Source organism: Acanthochromis polyacanthus, chromosome 7, assembly GCF_021347895.1.
Source record: "Acanthochromis polyacanthus isolate Apoly-LR-REF ecotype Palm Island chromosome 7, KAUST_Apoly_ChrSc, whole genome shotgun sequence".
Taxonomy (NCBI): Eukaryota; Metazoa; Chordata; class Actinopteri; family Pomacentridae; genus Acanthochromis; species Acanthochromis polyacanthus.
In genome coordinates this window covers 1,139,379-1,157,784 of record NC_067119.1, presented here as the reverse complement: position 1 = coordinate 1,157,784, position 18,406 = coordinate 1,139,379, and the positions used below count along the sequence as shown (strand labels likewise).

Genomic DNA, 18,406 nt, shown 5'->3' with positions numbered 1-18,406 from the left:
TTAGCAGTGATGCTAACATCTCTGGGATCATCAGGTAGAAACCTCCTTAAATGGTGTTTCTCCTGTTTAGTCCAACAACACCTCCAGGAGGCTAAGATGAACTCTGACATCAGAGATTCATCCCCTAGTTCCAGTACACAATCCAACCAGCACCGCCATGTTCAGCTGACACAGGAGATGCTCCAGGAAGGGACCAGACGCTATCAGTTAGCTAGCGCTAGATGCTGAATACCTAGTGCTAACTGCTAAAAGCGACAAAGAAACTATACTTATAACCTCCCTCTAAATGCTAACGCTAGCTGCAAGACTACCACCATGTCCACAGCAAACTTACCACTGACAAAGAAGACGGCTCGCCAAACTAGCTAGTGCTACATGCTAATGCTAACTGCTACAATGCATCACTGCTTCAGCCAAGTTCACCACAGACAGAGACTGTACAAGCAGATGTCATTTCAAATGCAAGGACCAATTGCTAACTGCTAATGCTACCTAACAAGAAAAAATAAACAGGAAAAAAGACACAGCCACTACCTGACACCACAGACTCACCTGAGATGGTCCCAGAGAGACTAACAGGCCACGCCCCACATGATCTACACTTCCTCTTCCTGGATCTCTGCCCATTGGAGGAGGGAAAAGAAGGCGGGGAAAGCAGAGTTTAGGAGAGGACCACTCCATCACCGCCTCTATTTCACTCCCCAACTGTTAGAATGTCCAGTCATCCAACAAAACCAACTTGTTCCTCATCATTCAGGTCCACATTATACCACCTTCCTGACCTCTTCACTGACTTCTCCCTAATGCGAGGAATTTCCTAACATCTATGGAAAACTTCTTATTTACTTTCCCTCTGTATAATGAAATACTCCTCGATTTACTCGACTCGATCCTCATTCTAGCCCATCTGAGATTCCTATTTATTCTATCTAACAACTTCTTTGTCCATTTACTGTTGTAGTCATCAGTGTCATATCATCATAGAAGCTCTAACTGGTGGAAGACTCATTCCATTCTGCCGTCTCTCTCCACCTACGACCACCTGGAAGCCCTGATCATTAACTCCATATCCACTGTGAAAGCTAACGGTGAAACTGAACATCCTGCCAGAATACTCTGGAAAAATGCTCCTCTGAAAACAAGAAAAAAACTTATTTCAAAGAACTTTTACCTTGAAGTAAATGGGAAATAATCTGCCAAAAGAACAAGTGAAAAATGTCTTGGTAAGATTTCTTGAAATATGATATTTAGAATATTGAGATCTTAAAATGTATTTTAAGCTCTAATTTACCAGGATTGTCAAGTGTCCTAAAACAAAGCAGATATGTTATTAAAATAGCTCCTAATTTAAGAGGTTTTAACCCTCCTGTTGTCTTCATTTACCAAAAAATATTGTTTCCTTCACTGAAAAAGAAGCCCAAAGTTCAGAAAAAAATTCCCCAAAATTCTGAAATTTGCAAAATCTTCAGGAAGAAAATTTGAATAGTTCATTAAAAGTTTTATTTAAAAAAATCCCCCAAATTTGACAAGAAAATTCTTATAAATGTTTTCAAAAAATGAGTAAAAACCTTCAAAAAATCCTTAAAATATCTAAAATGATTACATATATATCAGTCAAACTTCTAATCGAATCACTTTAGATATTTTAGGATTTTTTTGAAAGATTTTTACTCATTTTATAAAAATATTTAAAAGAATTTTCTTTCCAAATTTGGGGATTTTAAAAAAATACTTTAAGGAAAATTTTTAATGAATTATTGGAATTTTCTTCCTGAAGGTTTTGCAAATTTTCAGAAATTTGGGGATTTTTTTGCTGAATTTTTCGATTTTTTTGTCAGACAAAAACAATATTTTTTGTTGGACAACAGGAGGGTTAAAATAGATAAAACAACAAACAAAACAGCAACATGTCAACAACAATAAATACAAAATAACAAAGCAACAAAGCTGCTCAATATTATCTGTATAATTTTTATTGATGAAATGAATCTGACAGAACATTAAACCCAGCAGGTCATCACCAGTTGGAATCAAACTAAAAATCATTTCTTTCTGATTTAAACCAAACTCCAGGCTGACATTTCATTGATTTCCTGGATTTTTTTTGTTCTTCTGTTTATTTGCATATTGTGTTTTATGTCAGTGTTTATTTGTTCATTTATTTATTTTACATGTATTTTAAAAATCATTCATTTCCACTTCCTGTATAAATTAAACGTATCAGTCATTCTTTTTAGTTATTTAGTTCAACATTTATTTATATATGGAGTGGATTTATAGAGTTGTTTATTCAATTAGTTATTTAATTCACAATATATATGTTGATTTTAAAAATCCTTTGTTTGCTCTTTTATGCATAAAACAATTTATTACTCATTCGTGTAGTTCACAATTATTTATGTATGGAATGATTCACGTATTTACTTAGATATTAATTCAAAAAATTATTCATTCAATTAGTTTTTAATTCAGCATTCATTTAAATTTGCATATTTGTTTATTCATTTAGGTACTAAATGGAGCATTTATTTCCACATTATTGAACAGATTTCTTCATCTTTTCCTGCATATTTCTGTCATTTAATCAGGATGTGTTTCTGCGTTCATGTTTATGGATCCACAGCAACAGGGCTGAACTTTCATTGGAACATTCTGAAATCAAAGCAGATTATTTGACGTTTGCGCTCAGAAAGCTCTGGAAGAATGGTTTCAGGGGCAGCCGATCAGCTGCAGGTCCAGAGCAAAGTCCTCCAGCTGGGAAACGTAGTCCAAACACTCCGGAGAACTACAATCTGTAGGCCACGCCTCCACCAGGGCGTCCGAGTCCAGCGGGAGGCGATACCTGCGACAGGTGAGACAAGAGAGAGACAGGTAGACAGACAGGTAGAGAGAGACATGAGAGAGAGACAGGTAGAGAGAGACAGGAGAGAGAGACAGGTAGAGAGAGACAGGAGAGAGAGACAGGTAGAGAGAGACCGGTAGAGAGAGACCGGTAGAGAGAGACAGGTAGAGAGAGACCGGTAGAGAGAGACAGGAGAGAGAGACATGAGAGAGAGACAGGTAGAGAGAGACCGGTAGAGAGAGACAGGAGAGAGAGACAGGTAGAGAGAGACCGGTAGAGAGAGACAGGAGAGAGAGACAGGTAGAGAGAGACAGGAGAGAGAGACAGGTAGAGAGAGACCGGTAGAGAGAGACCGGTAGAGAGAGACATGAGAGAGAGACAGGTAGAGAGAGACCGGTAGAGAGAGACAGGAGAGAGAGAGACCGGTAGAGAGAGACCGGTAGAGAGAGACCGGTAGAGAGAGACAGGTAGAGAGAGACCGGAGAGAGAGACAGGTAGAGAGAGACCGGTAGAGAGAGACAGGTAGAGAGAGACAGGTAGAGAGAGACCGGTAGAGAGAGACCGGAGAGAGAGACCGGTAGAGAGAGACAGGTAGAGAGAGACAGGTAGAGAGAGACAGGTAGAGAGAGACAGGTAGAGAGAGACCGGTAGAGAGAGACCGGAGAGAGAGACCGGTAGAGAGAGACCGGTAGAGAGAGACCGGTAGAGAGAGACCGGAGAGAGAGACAGGTAGAGAGAGACCGGAGAGAGAGACAGGTAGAGAGAGACCGGTAGAGAGAGACAGGAGAGAGAGACAGGTAGAGAGAGACAGGTAGAGAGAGACAGGTAGAGAGAGACCGGAGAGAGAGACAGGTAGAGAGAGACCGGTAGAGAGAGACAGGTAGAGAGAGACCGGTAGAGAGAGACCGGAGAGAGAGACAGGTAGAGAGAGACAGGTAGAGAGAGACCGGTAGAGAGAGACAGGAGAGAGAGAGACCGGTAGAGAGAGACAGGAGAGAGAGACAGGTAGAGAGAGACCGGTAGAGAGAGACCGGTAGAGAGAGACCGGTAGAGAGAGACAGGTAGAGAGAGACCGGTAGAGAGAGACAGGTAGAGAGAGACCGGTAGAGAGAGACAGGTAGAGAGAGACCGGTAGAGAGAGACCGGAGAGAGAGACAGGTAGAGAGAGACCGGTAGAGAGAGACAGGTAGAGAGAGACCGGTAGAGAGAGACCGGTAGAGAGAGACCGGTAGAGAGAGACCGGTAGAGAGAGACCGGAGAGAGAGACAGGTAGAGAGAGACCGGTAGAGAGAGACAGGTAGAGAGAGACCGGTAGAGAGAGACCGGAGAGAGAGACAGGTAGAGAGAGACAGGAGAGAGAGACAGGTAGAGAGAGACCGGTAGAGAGAGACAGGTAGAGAGAGACCGGTAGAGAGAGACCGGAGAGAGAGACAGGTAGAGAGAGACCGGAGAGAGAGACCGGTAGAGAGAGACCGGTAGAGAGAGACCGGAGAGAGAGACATGTAGAGAGAGACCGGTAGAGAGAGACAGGTAGAGAGAGACCGGTAGAGAGAGACCGGTAGAGAGAGACCGGTAGAAGAGAGACCGGAGAGAGAGACATGTAGAGAGAGACCGGTAGAGAGAGACAGGTAGAGAGAGACCGGTAGAGAGAGACAGGTAGAGAGAGACCGGAGAGAGAGACCGGTAGAGAGAGACAGGTAGAGAGAGACCGGAGAGAGAGACCGGTAGAGAGAGACAGGTAGAGAGAGACGGTAGAGAGAGACAGGTAGAGAGAGACCGGTAGAGAGAGACATGAGAGAGAGACCGGTAGAGAGAGACAGGTAGAGAGAGACAGGAGAGAGAGAGACCGGTAGAGAGAGACAGGAGAGAGAGACAGGTAGAGAGAGACCGGTAGAGAGAGACCGGTAGAGAGAGACCGGTAGAGAGAGACAGGTAGAGAGAGACCGGTAGAGAGAGACAGGTAGAGAGAGACCGGTAGAGAGAGACAGGTAGAGAGAGACCGGTAGAGAGAGACAGGTAGAGAGAGACATGAGAGAGAGACCGGTAGAGAGAGACAGGTAGAGAGAGACAGGTAGAGAGAGACCGGAGAGAGAGACAGGTAGAGAGAGACCGGTAGAGAGAGACAGGTAGAGAGAGACCGGTAGAGAGAGACCGGAGAGAGAGACAGGTAGAGAGAGACCGTAGAGAGAGACAGGTAGAGAGAGACCGGTAGAGAGAGACCGGTAGAGAGAGACCGGTAGAGAGAGACCGGAGAGAGAGACAGGTAGAGAGAGACCGGTAGAGAGAGACAGGTAGAGAGAGACCGGTAGAGAGAGACCGGAGAGAGAGACCGGTAGAGAGAGACCGGTAGAGAGAGACCGGAGAGAGAGACATGTAGAGAGAGACCGGTAGAGAGAGACCGGAGAGAGAGACATGTAGAGAGAGACCGGTAGAGAGAGACAGGTAGAGAGAGACCGGTAGAGAGAGACCGGTAGAGAGAGACAGGTAGAGAGAGACCGGAGAGAGAGACCGGTAGAGAGAGACAGGTAGAGAGAGACATGTAGAGAGAGACCGGTAGAGAGAGACCGGAGAGAGAGACCGGTAGAGAGAGACCGGTAGAGAGAGACAGGTAGAGAGAGACATGAGAGAGAGACAGGTAGAGAGAGACCGGTAGAGAGAGACAGGTAGAGAGAGACCGGTAGAGAGAGACATGAGAGAGAGACCGGTAGAGAGAGACAGGTAGAGAGAGACCGGTAGAGAGAGACAGGTAGAGAGAGACCGGTAGAGAGAGACCGGTAGAGAGAGACAGGTAGAGAGAGACATGAGAGAGACAGGTAGAGAGAGACATGAGAGAGAGACCGGTAGAGAGAGACAGGTAGAGAGAGACCGGTAGAGAGAGACCGGTAGAGAGAGACAGGTAGAGAGAGACATGAGAGAGAGACCGGTAGAGAGAGACAGGTAGAGAGAGACCGGTAGAGAGAGACCGGTAGAGAGAGACCGGTAGAGAGAGACAGGTAGAGAGAGACATGAGAGAGAGACCGGTAGAGAGAGACATGAGAGAGAGACCGGTAGAGAGAGACAGGTAGAGAGAGACAGGTAGAGAGAGACAGGTAGAGAGAGACCGGTAGAGAGAGACCGGTAGAGAGAGACAGGTAGAGAGAGACAGGAGAGAGAGACAGGTAGAGAGAGACCGGTAGAGAGAGACAGGAGAGAGAGACAGGTAGAGAGAGACAGGAGAGAGAGACCGGTAGAGAGAGACAGGAGAGAGAGACAGGAGAGAGAGACCGGTAGAGAGAGACCGGTAGAGAGAGACAGGAAGAGAGAGACAGGTAGAGAGAGACAGGAGAGAGAGACAGGTAGAGAGAGACAGGAGAGAGAGACAGGTAGAGAGAGACAGGAGAGAGAGACAGGAAGAGAGAGACAGGAGAGAGAGACAGGTAGAGAGAGACAGGAGAGAGAGACAGGTAGAGAGAGACAGGAGAGAGAGACAGGTAGAGAGAGACAGGAGAGAGAGACAGGAGAGAGAGACAGGAGAGAGAGACCGGTAGAGAGAGACAGGAAGAGAGAGACAGGTAGAGAGAGACAGGAGAGAGAGACAGGAAGAGAGAGACCGGTAGAGAGAGACAGGAGAGAGAGACAGGTAGAGAGAGACAGGAGAGAGAGACAGGTAGAGAGAGACAGGAGAGAGAGACAGGTAGAGAGAGACAGGAGAGAGAGACAGGAAGAGAGAGACAGGAGAGAGAGACAGGTAGAGAGAGACAGGAGAGAGAGACAGGAGAGAGAGACAGGTAGAGAGAGACCGGTAGAGAGAGACATGAGAGAGAGACAGGTAGAGAGAGACAGGTAGAGAGAGACAGGAGAGAGAGACAGGAGAGAGAGACAGGAGAGAGAGACAGGAGAGAGAGACAGGAGAGAGAGACCGGTAGAGAGAGACATGAGAGAGAGACAGGTAGAGAGAGACAGGTAGAGAGAGACAGGTAGAGAGAGACAGGAGAGAGAGACAGGAGAGAGAGACAGGAGAGAGAGACAGGAGAGAGAGACAGGAGAGAGACAGGAGAGAGAGACAGGAGAGAGACAGGAGAGAGAGACAGGTAGAGAGAGACAGGTAGAGAGAGACGGAGAGAGAGACAGGTAGAGAGAGACATGAGAGAGAGACAGGAGAGAGAGACAGGTAGAGAGAGACAGGTAGAGAGAGACATGAGAGAGAGACAGGAGAGAGAGACAGGTAGAGAGAGACAGGTAGAGAGAGACATGAGAGAGAGACAGGAGAGAGAGACAGGTAGAGAGAGACAGGTAGAGCGACGCTCACCTGAAGCTCTGATCCAGTCTAAGCTCCGCCCCTCCCCCACCCATCACCAGGTACTGTTTGTCCTTCTGCAGGTCGACGCTGCTGCAGGTGGCCTTCTTTACGAGCTCCACTTCAGTCCCTGAACTCACCGCCTCCAGATCTGCAGCAAACAGAAAAACCAGCAGGAAGTGATTCATGTTTGTCCCACAGAATTATTCATGAGGTCTGAATAATAATCTAAATATGGGCGAGTTATCTCCTGCAGCAGCTTCTCACATGCAGTTTATTCAACGAGATTTACAGATAAATGTTTAAAAACAGTACAACATGGAACAGAATGAGCTTCAGTTCATTCTGTCTTTTCTTTATTTTTTTCGAACATGAAATTAACAGACAGCCGATGCAGCTTATACAAAATAAAACCGCAGCTACAACAAGGCATCACATAAATGTACAGATCATACATGTTCAAAAGGGAGTAGGAAGAAGACAGAACTTATTTAATCCCACCCTGAACAAGGTTACTTTATTAACAATTCATTTCTATATAGCCAAACATTAAATGGCAATAACATACAGCTGTCCCACACACATCATTAAATGAGTATTCAATCATTGGTCCAGTTCCTCCTACTGCTTTATTTGTTCTTTATTCTTTCCAAAAACTTTTTGTTTATATCTCTGTTTAAACTGGACGATATTGAGGCTTTGCTTCAGTTCTCTATCCAAATTATTCCACAGTCTGTGACACTAAAGCCTTTCCTCGTCGTCCTATGTTTTAATCAATCTGAATTGTATTGTGAACATTAAAGCTGCTATTACCAAATGTCATTACTTTACTTTTATTTACATTTAGTGATCATTTGTTTTGTTTGAACCATTTGCTAATTTTTCCAACTTCCAATGTGACTTTCTGTAATAATTGCTGTAAATTATCTCCTGATGCAAAAACATTTGTATGTTGTTGCAAATAAAACAAATCTCAGGAATTGAGATGTTTTACAAATATCATGAATAAAGAGATTAAAAAGTTTAGGGCTCAGTACTGAACCTTGTGGAAGGCCTCAGTCACCAACTTCAAGGCAGTTTGACTGATGTTCACCCATTTGTAAGCATTGTTTCCTGTTTTTTAAATAACTGCTCACCCACTGTAAAGCAGCTCCTCTGATACTGTTCAAGTTTTCTAATTAACATTGTGTGATTAATTGTGTCAAAAGCTTTACTTAAATCAATAAATAACCCTACAGCGTGTTTCTTCTCATCTACTGCACTGGTCACTTCCTCCAGGAAATCAAAAAGTGCATGTGAAGTCGAGCAGTTGTTTCAAAACCCGTCCTGATAGTCAGAGATTAATTTACTTTTTTCAATAAAGCTGTCAAGTCTGGAGTTAAAAATGTTGTGTTGTGAAACAGGCCTATAGTTGGTAAACTGATGTTTGTCTCCTGCCTTGAACAAAGGAATTATCTTTACTACTTTCATTTTATTAGGAAAATGACCAGTTTGTAGTGACAGATTGCAAATGTGTGTTAAAGGTTTTAAAATGCCTTCAGTTAACGTCTTTACTGTTCTCATGTCTATATCATCAATTAAACTGACAGAATGAAACCAAATAGTGAAAAGGATGAAAAACATTCTAAAATCATTTTAAATGACTGAAAAAAATGTCTAAAATCACCTAGAAACTTAAATGACCAACAACATTTCCCACTAGGACTAAAAACTACTGAAGATTTCCAGAAATAAGTAAACCACGACCAGAACGACTCAAAGTTTGTCCAGAAGAACTCAATGTTTGACCACAGGGACAGGGAATTGTCTGAAATGACTTAAACTGCGTCCAATGTGATTCAAAATGTATCTGAAATTACCTAAAAGTTCTTCAAAATGACTTGAAATATCTAAAACGATCAACAGATTTGTCCAAAATGACTAAGAGTTTGACTACAGTGACAGAAAAGCGTCTAAAACAGGAGAAATAGTTTCAGAATGTGTTCAAATGTCTCCAGAACGACCACAAATGAGTCTGAAAGGGCTGAAAACTTTAACTAGTAACAGGAATAAGGATGAGTTCAAACTAAACTAATACAGAACCTGAATACCTTCAAATAATAATAATCAACAAATAATAAGTAAATAATAAGTAAATAATAATAAATAAATAATAAGTAAATAATAAATAATCTCACTTTTATCAGAGTTCTTCAGGACTTCCACTACGGTGGCCGTGTAGCTCATAAAGTCTCCTTCTGCTGCCGAGGACTTCACTGTTACTCTGTAGGCTGCAGGACACACACACACACACACACACACACACACAGGTTACAGTTGTGTTGTTGTTGTTGTTGCTGTCATTGTTGTTCTGGTTCTGACCGTATTTGATCTGATCTTTGCAGGTTTCTTCGATATGAACGGCTGCAGTCAGAGTGGAGTCCACATTCCCTCTGTAGGCAGCACAGCCAGCTACACGTAAACAACACATAAACATGTAAACATCATGTAAACAACATGTAAACAGCACGTAAACAACAAGTAAACAACATGTAAACAGCATGTAAACAACAAGTAAACATGTAAACAGCACGTAAACAACAAGTAAACAGCACGTAAACAACAAGTAAACAACATGTAAACAACACGTAAACAACATGTAAACAACACGTAAATGACGCATAAACAGCACATAAACAACATGCAAACAGCCCGTAAACAACAAGTAAACAACAAGTAAACAGCATGTAAACAACAAGTAAACATGTAAACAGCACGTAAACAACAAGTAAACAAGTAAACAACATGTAAACAACATGTAAACAGCAAGTAAACAACAAGTAAACAAGTAAACAACAAGTAAACATGTAAACAGCATGTAAACAAGTAAACAACTCGTAAACAGCACGTAAACAGCACGTAAACAACATGTAAACAACATGTAAACAGCACGTAAACAACAAGTAAACATGTAAACAGCATGTAAACAACAAGTAAACAACGCGTAAACAGCACGTAAACAACACACAACATGTAAACAGCACGTAAACAACAAGTAAACAACATGTGAACAGCATGTAAACAACAAGTAAACAAGTAAACAACATGTAAACAGCACGTAAACAACAAGTAAACAACATGTAAGCAGCACGTAAACAACAAGTAAACAACATGTAAACAGCGCGTAAACAACAAGTAAACAACATGTAAACAGCGCGTAAACAACGCGTAAACAGCGCGTAAACAGCATGTAAACAACGCGTAAACAACAAGTAAACATGTAAACAGCACGTAAACAACAAGTAAACAACATGTAAACAGCACGTAAACAACATGTCAACACGTAAACAACATGTAAACAACGCGTAAACAGCACGTAAACAACATGTAAACAACATGTAAACATCACGTAAACAACATGTAAACAACACGTAAACAACATGTAAACAACACGTAAACAAGTAAACAATATGTAAACAACACGTAAACAACAATAAACAACATGTAAACAACAAGTAAACAACAAGTAAACATGTAAACAGCACGTAAACAATATGTAAACAACACGTAAACAATATGTAAACAACACGTAAACAGCACGTAAACAGCACATTGGTTTTCTAACATGTTCAGGCGATATCAGACCTGTGCGATGTCAGCGGGCCTGAGCCAATCAGAACCCTGCACTTACCTGTCATGCACTGACACTGTTCGGCCACACAGAGGCGCTGCAGCTTCTGCTGCTGGTATGAGAACTGTTTACTGCACAGACTGCCTGGAAACAGGAAGAAAGATTCAACTTTACCTTCCTGATGCTGTTTACATGAATCCAGAATAAAATAAATAACAGTTCTGTAAACATTCATGTTATCTGAACTCTTCATGTTTATTCAAACCTCGTTTCTAATAAATAACATGAGATTGTACATGAGGAGTTTCATTCAGACTTTTATAAAGTACGCGTTACATCAGATTGTTGATAAAACGTCTTTTAATAATCCCAATTCTGGTTTTTGAGTTCAGAGTCGACACCTGATCAGTTTTATTAAACGACCATAAAATCTGTCAACTAGAACACGTATTAAGGTCATTTTTAGAAAGGAGGTTTACAGAGAAACTTTTTCTGATCGTAAATTCAGACAATAAAACTGACATTGCTTACAGAAATACAGTCGGTCTGGAATACGTGGTTAACCTACAGAATCTGAACTATCTGATGACTCCGTCATTAGAAGATCTGCTGTTTTTAAGTCTAGGAATAAAACAATCTAGAAATTCTGATGAACTTTAAATTTTAGATTTAATAACGGTAAGAAAAAGCTGATTCTGAAGCGAACAACTGAAGCCTGTAAAACAAACTGACCACCTGGAGACCACAAATCCCAGCATGCAGCAGGTTCTCACCTTTGTCTTGAGGCTCACTGACGGAGAACAGGGACTCGCTGGCTCCGCCCACCTTGAACCCGGTTCTGATCCGGAAACCGACACACAGGAAGACGTCCGACGGAACCTGAGAACAAGAGAACGTCTTCAGTCATTTGAGGGTTTATTGCTCTGTAAGTATTCACAGAATGTAAAACGGAACGTTCCACAGAGAACAGCTGGGTTTGAATCTTCAGGTGTTTGGTTCTTTAATGCGTTCGGTTCTTTAATGCGTTCGCTTCTTTAATGCGTTCGCTTCTATTTGTGCGTTCGGTTCTTTGATGCGTTCGGTTCTTTGATGCGTTCGGTTCTTTAATGCGTTCGGTTCTTTAATGCGTTTGGTTCTTTAATGCGTTTGGTTCTTTAATGTGTTTGGTTCTTTAATATGTTCGGTTCTTTAATGTGTTTGGTTCTATTTGTGTGTCTGGTTCTCTAATGCGTTCGGTTCTTTAATGTGTTTGGTTCTTTGATGTGTTTGGTTCTATTTGTGTGTTTGGTTCTTTAATGTGTTCGGTTCTTTAATGTGTTTGGTTCTTTAATGTGTTTGGTTCTTTTTGTGTGTTTGGTTCTTTTTGTGTGTTTGGTTCTTTTTGTGTGTTTGGTTCTTTAATGTGTTTGGTTCTTTAATGTGTTTGGTTCTTTAATGCGTTTGGTTATATTTGTGTGTTTGGTTCTTTGATGTGTTTGGTTCTTTAATGTGTTCAGTTCTTTGATGCGTTTGGTTCTTTAATGTGTTTAGTTCTTTGATGTGTTTGGTTCTTTAATGCGTTCGGTTCTTTAATGTGTTCGGTTCTTTGATGTGTTTGGTTCTTTAATGTGTTCGGTTCTTTGATGCGTTTGGTTCTATTTGTGTGTTTGGTTCTTTGATGTGTTTGGTTCTTTAATGTGTTCAGTTCTTTAATGTGTTCAGTTCTTTGATGCGTTCGGTTCTATAATGTGTTTGGTTCTTTGATGCGTTCGGTTCTATAATGTGTTTGGTTCTTTGATGTGTTTGGTTCTATAATGTGTTTGGTTCTTTGATGCGTTCGGTTCTTTGATGTGTTTGGTTCTTTAATGTGTTCGGTTCTTTGATGCGTTTGGTTCTTTAATGTGTTCGGTTCTTTGATGCGTTTGGTTCTTTAATGTGTTTGGTTCTATAATGTGTTTGGTTCTTTGATGTGTTCGGTTCTTTGATGCGTTTGGTTCTTTAATGTGTTTGGTTCTATAATGTGTTTGGTTCTTTGATGTGTTCGGTTCTTTGATGCGTTTGGTTCTTTAATGTGTTCGGTTCTTTGATGCGTTTGGTTCTATAATGTGTTCGGTTCTTTGATGCGTTTGGTTCTATAATGTGTTCGGTTCTTTGATGCGTTTGGTTCTTTAATGCGTTTGGTTCTTTAATGCGTTTGGTTCTATTTGTGTGTTTGGTTCTTTGATGCGTTTGGTTCCATTTGTGTGTTTGGTTCTTTGATGCGTTCGGTTCCATTTGTGTGTTTGGTTCTTTGATGCGTTCGGTTCCATTTGTGTGTTTGGTTCTTTGATGCGTTCGGTTCCATTTGTGTGTTTGGTTCTTTGATGCGTTCGGTTCCATTTGTGTGTTTGGTTCTTTGATGCGTTCGGTTCCATTTGTGTGTTTGGTTCTTTGATGCGTTCGGTTCTGGTTGTTTCAGACTCACAGCGTCCGCCTGGATGATCACAGTGTTCCCCTGCAGCTCGTAGTGGGAGATCAGAGGTTCCACGGTGTCTCTGAACTGCAGAACATCAGAACATCTTATTAATGTGAACTGATCAGTCCGAGGTTCTGCTGTGGTTCTGTTAAATGTTCAGACTGAAACTAAGAACGCGTGTTAGAACAGTTCTCAGCACAAATGATATTAAATATTACATCTGGAGGACAAGATTCAGCAAGATCAAGACAAAGGTTCTAGGTCAGGTAGGAGGTTCTAGGTCTGGGAGCAGGTTTTGGTTTAATATGAAGGTTCTAGTTCAGGTGGATGGCTTTAGCACAGATAGGAGGTTCTAGATCAGAGAAAAGCTGTTCGAGGTCACATCAGAGGTTTTGAGTCAAGTAGGAGGTTCTAGGTCTGGGAGCAGGTTCTTGGTTAAGTTGACAGTTTTAATACAGACAAGAGGTTCTAGGTGAGATACTTGTTGTGGTAAATGACTATACTAGGCAGGGAGGTTCTTGGTCAGTTGGAACGTTCTAGAACCAATAAGGCTCTAAATGAGGTGAAAGGTTTTAGTTCAGGTTGGGGGTTCTAGGTCAAGAAACAGGTCTTAGATTAGTAGGAGGGTTTTAGCTCAGGTAGCAGGCTCTAGATTAAGTGGGGGTTCTAGGTCAGTTGGAAAAGTTCTACTTCAGGTAGCATCTTCTAGAACAGGTTGAATGTTCTCGGTCAAGTAAAGGCTTCGAATTTGATTTGCTAAAGAAGGATGTTCTAGGTCAGGCAGGAGGTTCTCGGTCAGATAAAAAGGTTTAAGGTCTTGTGTTCTGGTTCACATGGAAAGTTCTAGGTCACATAGGAGGTTCTGGGTTACATAGGAGGTTCTAGCTAGGTCAGGTAGGAAATTCTCAGCCCGATCTCACGAGGATTCGTGAAACTGTCACGTAAATTTTTGTTTCGGTTTCGTGCGCACCAACACGATTTTGTCATGTTTTTCGTGCCGCTCACCACGAAATGCACACCAATGTATTTTAAACGGCGGACTTTTCATGCCACTCAGAACGTATTTCAAACGAATGGGTATATTATATTTTTAATGTAAAAGCGTTGCGAATCCAACGATATATTTTGCATTACATCGTCCCTAACCATAACCCTAACCTAACCATAACCTAACCATAACCCTAACCCTAAAACCTAACCATAACCTGACCATAACCTAACCATAACCTTAACCCTAACCATAACCTAACCATAACCCGGTGGTACACTTACCAATTTGCATAGGAATTTAAAGAATGTCCGGCGGCCACAAACGCGATCACACAAACACTATACGCCGATGGACAGCTTAGATCGTCATGAATCCGCCGGTATAAACCACTTTCAGATGTGATTACCACAGCGGGTTAAGTTGTGAGCAACACGAAAAACATTTCGTGGTGAGCGGCACGAAAAACATGACGAAATCGTGTTGGTGTGCACGAAACCGAAACAAAAACTTACGTGACAGTTTCACGAATCCCCGTGAGACCGGATTGAAATTCTAGGTGAGGTGGGAGGTTAGAGGTTCATCTTTGAAAAGGAGGATCAATAACAGGTGCTCAGTTGAAGAACAGGGAATATTGCATTTGTTGAGGACTACTTTCAGCGGCAGATGGATCCATGGATGGATGCTGAGTCAGAACAGCGCTCACCTGTCTCAGGTCGTCCAGGTAAGCCTCCACACCTGTCGGCAGCTGGATCTTCATGACGGTCAGACTGGACTCTGTGAAGAGCTCGTTGGGAGGAGGTTTGTACCTGCAACACACAGCTCATCTGCTACCTCCACCAGACTCTAGAACCTTCACTGAACTCTAAACGACCACATCTACAACAACATTTTCTTACTTTGCACAGGCGACCAGGTGAGGAGCTCTGAAGCTGGGATCTAAGCAGCAGAAGAACAAAGTCAGATGGAGAAGCAGAACTTTATTTTGAGGATTTATAAATTAAAACTAATCTTCTGAACAGGAACCCTCCTTAGAACATCGTTATCGGAAACATTCACATTTAGAATCAGAAAGTTCCAGGATGGAGTTTAAATAGCTGTTCAGTTTTTGAAATCTTTGGCTGGATTTTCGTGTAAGTAAACATAAACGTTCTGCATCAAGAGACATTTAGGGCAGAAGGTTCTATGTTCTCTGTCTGGTAGGAGGTTCTAAGTCAGATAGGAGGTTCTGGGTCAGGTTGAGCATTACTGATCAAGCAGCAGGTTCTAAACTACCGGGCTTTGCAAAAGTTCTGTTCTGTGAAGTTGTATCAAGATGGAAGTCAAAAGAGTTGAGATGTCTGCTCTCCCTCCTGCTGGCCACAAGTCTGACAGAGCCAAGCAGCTGAACATCAGCCGGATGACCGTCCACAGAGTCGCAGAGAGGCTCAAGTTCTTTTGACTTCCATCTTGATACAAACTTGTGTTAATGACACCTGCCTATAAGGTAGAACTTTCAGTTTGTTTAATGGAATTTTTCACTCCGACATGTAAACGTCTCTAAAGATCATGAAACCGTGTAACAGAACTTTTGCAAGTGTTTAAAATCTTTGTCCCAGATTTAGAAGAAGATTTGAGGTCAGATGATGATGTTCTAGGTCTAGATGGAGGATCAAGAAGCAGGTTCTTGATCAGGTGGAAGGTTTCTGCAGGAAGAATGGTGTAAAATCATCACAATTCTGATCTGGTGTCAAGAGTTCTAAGATTGTCAGATGATATTCATGAAGCTCCAGTGGAAGGTTCTAGATGAGGCTGAACGTTCTCTGCTGGGTGGCAGGTTTGAGATTAGGAGGAAGTTTTTAGATCAGAGAGTCTGAACTGTTTAAAACAGGAGGTTTGAGTTCAGGTGAAAAGGTTTTAGTTCCAGTCAGAGGTTCATGGACTTTGACTGTAAAATCTGCAGGTTTCTGACTGGAGCTGGTGCTGAAGAGGTTCTGCTGCTAGAACACCTCCACTGCTCTTACCTGAATAAGTCAGCATGTCATTGGCCACCTGTCCAGTAGACGTCCAGGTGTGCAGGTACTTACTGTCGGAGTCGCTGGGGCTGGCCACCTCGATGGTGATGTCAAAGTTACACCTGGTCTGTGTGGACGCTGTGGTCTGGTAGTAGACGGTCCTCATCTGGGACCGAGCAGCGCATTAGAGGGACGCTTCAGGTAAACATCCACAAAGTGACCCTAGCTAAACCACACCCACCTTCACGTTCGACACGCCCCTCCCATAACCTGTGGACACGGTGATGTCATCATTCTTCGTTACCTGGGAGGAAAAAGTGTTTAATATGCAGCAGAGCAGCAGCTGTACCTGTCTCACCACCTTCCCTGTCTCACCTGGATGGGCGTGGCCACGGGTCGGCTCTGGCTCAGCTGGACTTGGCCCAGAGAACCCTTGGACCTGTAGCGGATGTTGATGTCCTGGTTGAGGACGGCTCGGGACACGACCTTGCTGTACTCGCTCAACGCCTCCAGAGTCAAAGCTGTGTCCTGAGAGAGTTCAGAGGTCACTATGACGACCACGAGACACCAACACCTGGAGGTCACACCTGGTTTCAAAGTGAGCGTACCTGTACAGAGAAGAAGCCTTCTCCATAGTGCTGATCCTGGGTCAGCCAGGACAGGATGGGGTTGGAGTACTGGATCCTCCCCTTTAACACACAATACATGAGACCAGAGACAGGAGGGACAGGAGCACTGTCCTCTACAGGTAAAGACAGGAAGTACAGGAGCACTGTCCTCTACAGGTAAAGACAGGAAGTACAGGAGCACTGTCCTCTACAGGTAAAGACAGCAACACTGTCCTCTACAGGTAAAGACAGCAACACTGTCCTCTACAGGTAAAGACAGCAACACTGTTCTCTACAGGTAAAGACAGCAACACTGTCCTCTACAGGTAAAGACAGAAACACTTGTTTGCCTCCTTTTTCACTTTAAAGATGGCTGCAATCAGCAACCAGTTCTCTGAGCCTGACCAGTCCAGTCAGCTCAAACCCACTACTGCTCCTTCACTCTGCTCTTTTGCTCCTCTGAGCGAGGATGAGGTTTCCAGACTTCTTCTAAGCTCAAAACCTACAACTGTCCTCTCGATCCAATACCCACCAGCATCCTGCAGACCATCTTGCCCACAGTCAAACCTGCAGTCACGCACATTGTCAACTCCTCCCTGGAAACTGCCATTTTTCCTGCTACTTTTAAACAAGCCCGCGTCACCCCACTGCTCAAAAAGCCTCATCTCAACCCAGCCCAGGTTGAAAACTACAGGCCAGTCTCACTTCTACCATTCCTGTTGAAAATACTGGAGCGCTCAGTATTTAACCAGGTCTCTGAACATCTGCGGAATAGCAACCAACTTGACCCTTTTCAGTCAGGCTTCAGGTGCGACCACTCCACTGAGACTGCACTCCTATCAGTCACAGAATCTGTGCGGCTGGCGAGAGCTGCTGGTCAGTCCTCTGTCCTACTGCTGCTGGACCTGTCTGCTGCCTTTGACACCGTGAACCATCAAATCCTCTCCACACTCTCTGAGCTCGGCATCTCAGGTTCTGTCCTGTTGTGGTTCAAGTCCTAACTCACAGGCAGATCCTTCAGAGTGTCATGGCGAGGGGAGGTGTCAAGGTCACATGACCTATCAACTGGGGTCCCTCAGGGGTCAGTGCTTGGTCCCTTACTCTTCTCTCTGTACACCACCTCACTTGGTGCAGTGATCCGCTCCCATGGCTTCTCCTACCACTGTTATGCTGACCACACTCAGCTTTTCCTCTCTTTTCCACCTGATGACACAACAGTTTCAGCTCGGATATCAGCATGTCTGGCTGATGTCTCCACATGGATGAAGGAACGGCACCTTCAGCTAAATCTGTCTAAGACTGAACTCATGGTCTTTCCAGCTTGTCCATCTGTTCAGCCTCAGATCAGTGTCCAACTTCACTCGAGCCTACTTGTGCCCACAAACTCAGCCAGAAACCTGGGTGTCATGATTGATGACCAGCTGACCTTTAAGGTTCATGTGGCCTCAGTTTCTCGATCTTGTCGTTATGCCCTCTACAATATCAGGAAGATCAGACCCTTCCTGACCCAACAGGCCGCACAACTTCTGGTTCAGGCTCTTGTTATGTCACGCATTGACTACTGCAACTCTCTTCTGGCAGGTCTCCCTGCATGTACAGTCAAACCTCTGCAGATGATCCAGAATGCAGCAGCACGTCTGGTCTTCAACCAGCC

The 18,406-nt window shown here is 43.4% G+C and overlaps 1 protein-coding gene and 2 long non-coding RNA genes across 3 annotated transcripts in view; 1 reads left to right on the top strand and 2 right to left on the bottom strand.

Annotated features, from left to right (window-relative positions):
• LOC127534715 (uncharacterized) overlaps window positions 1-1,439 on the bottom strand; it is a 31,886-nt gene extending 30,447 nt beyond the window's left edge. The window contains exon 1 of the long non-coding RNA XR_007943072.1: window positions 553-1,439. This is a non-coding gene — a long non-coding RNA (uncharacterized LOC127534715). The remainder of the gene's footprint in view (window positions 1-552) is intronic.
• Window positions 1,440-1,969: 530 nt separating this feature from the next.
• Window positions 1,970-18,406, bottom strand: part of c5 (complement component 5) — a 39,820-nt gene continuing 23,383 nt past the window's right edge. The window contains exons 30-42 of the mRNA XM_051950468.1: window positions 16,753-16,833; window positions 16,520-16,672; window positions 16,386-16,448; window positions 16,217-16,310; window positions 15,050-15,089; window positions 14,857-14,959; window positions 13,172-13,246; window positions 11,502-11,607; window positions 10,789-10,872; window positions 9,480-9,569; window positions 9,296-9,388; window positions 7,131-7,269; window positions 1,970-2,842 (exon numbers count right to left, since the gene is read on the bottom strand). Of these exons, the coding sequence (XP_051806428.1) occupies window positions 2,710-2,842; window positions 7,131-7,269; window positions 9,296-9,388; window positions 9,480-9,569; window positions 10,789-10,872; window positions 11,502-11,607; window positions 13,172-13,246; window positions 14,857-14,959; window positions 15,050-15,089; window positions 16,217-16,310; window positions 16,386-16,448; window positions 16,520-16,672; window positions 16,753-16,833 (1,254 nt within the window). The 3' untranslated portion in view covers window positions 1,970-2,709. The remainder of the gene's footprint in view (window positions 2,843-7,130; window positions 7,270-9,295; window positions 9,389-9,479; window positions 9,570-10,788; window positions 10,873-11,501; window positions 11,608-13,171; window positions 13,247-14,856; window positions 14,960-15,049; window positions 15,090-16,216; window positions 16,311-16,385; window positions 16,449-16,519; window positions 16,673-16,752; window positions 16,834-18,406) is intronic.
• LOC127534669 (uncharacterized) lies at window positions 2,842-7,103 on the top strand. Its single transcript, XR_007942905.1, has 7 exons — window positions 2,842-2,964; window positions 3,007-3,142; window positions 3,599-3,667; window positions 5,988-6,068; window positions 6,421-6,515; window positions 6,610-6,664; window positions 6,953-7,103. It is a non-coding gene; the product is annotated as an uncharacterized LOC127534669 (long non-coding RNA).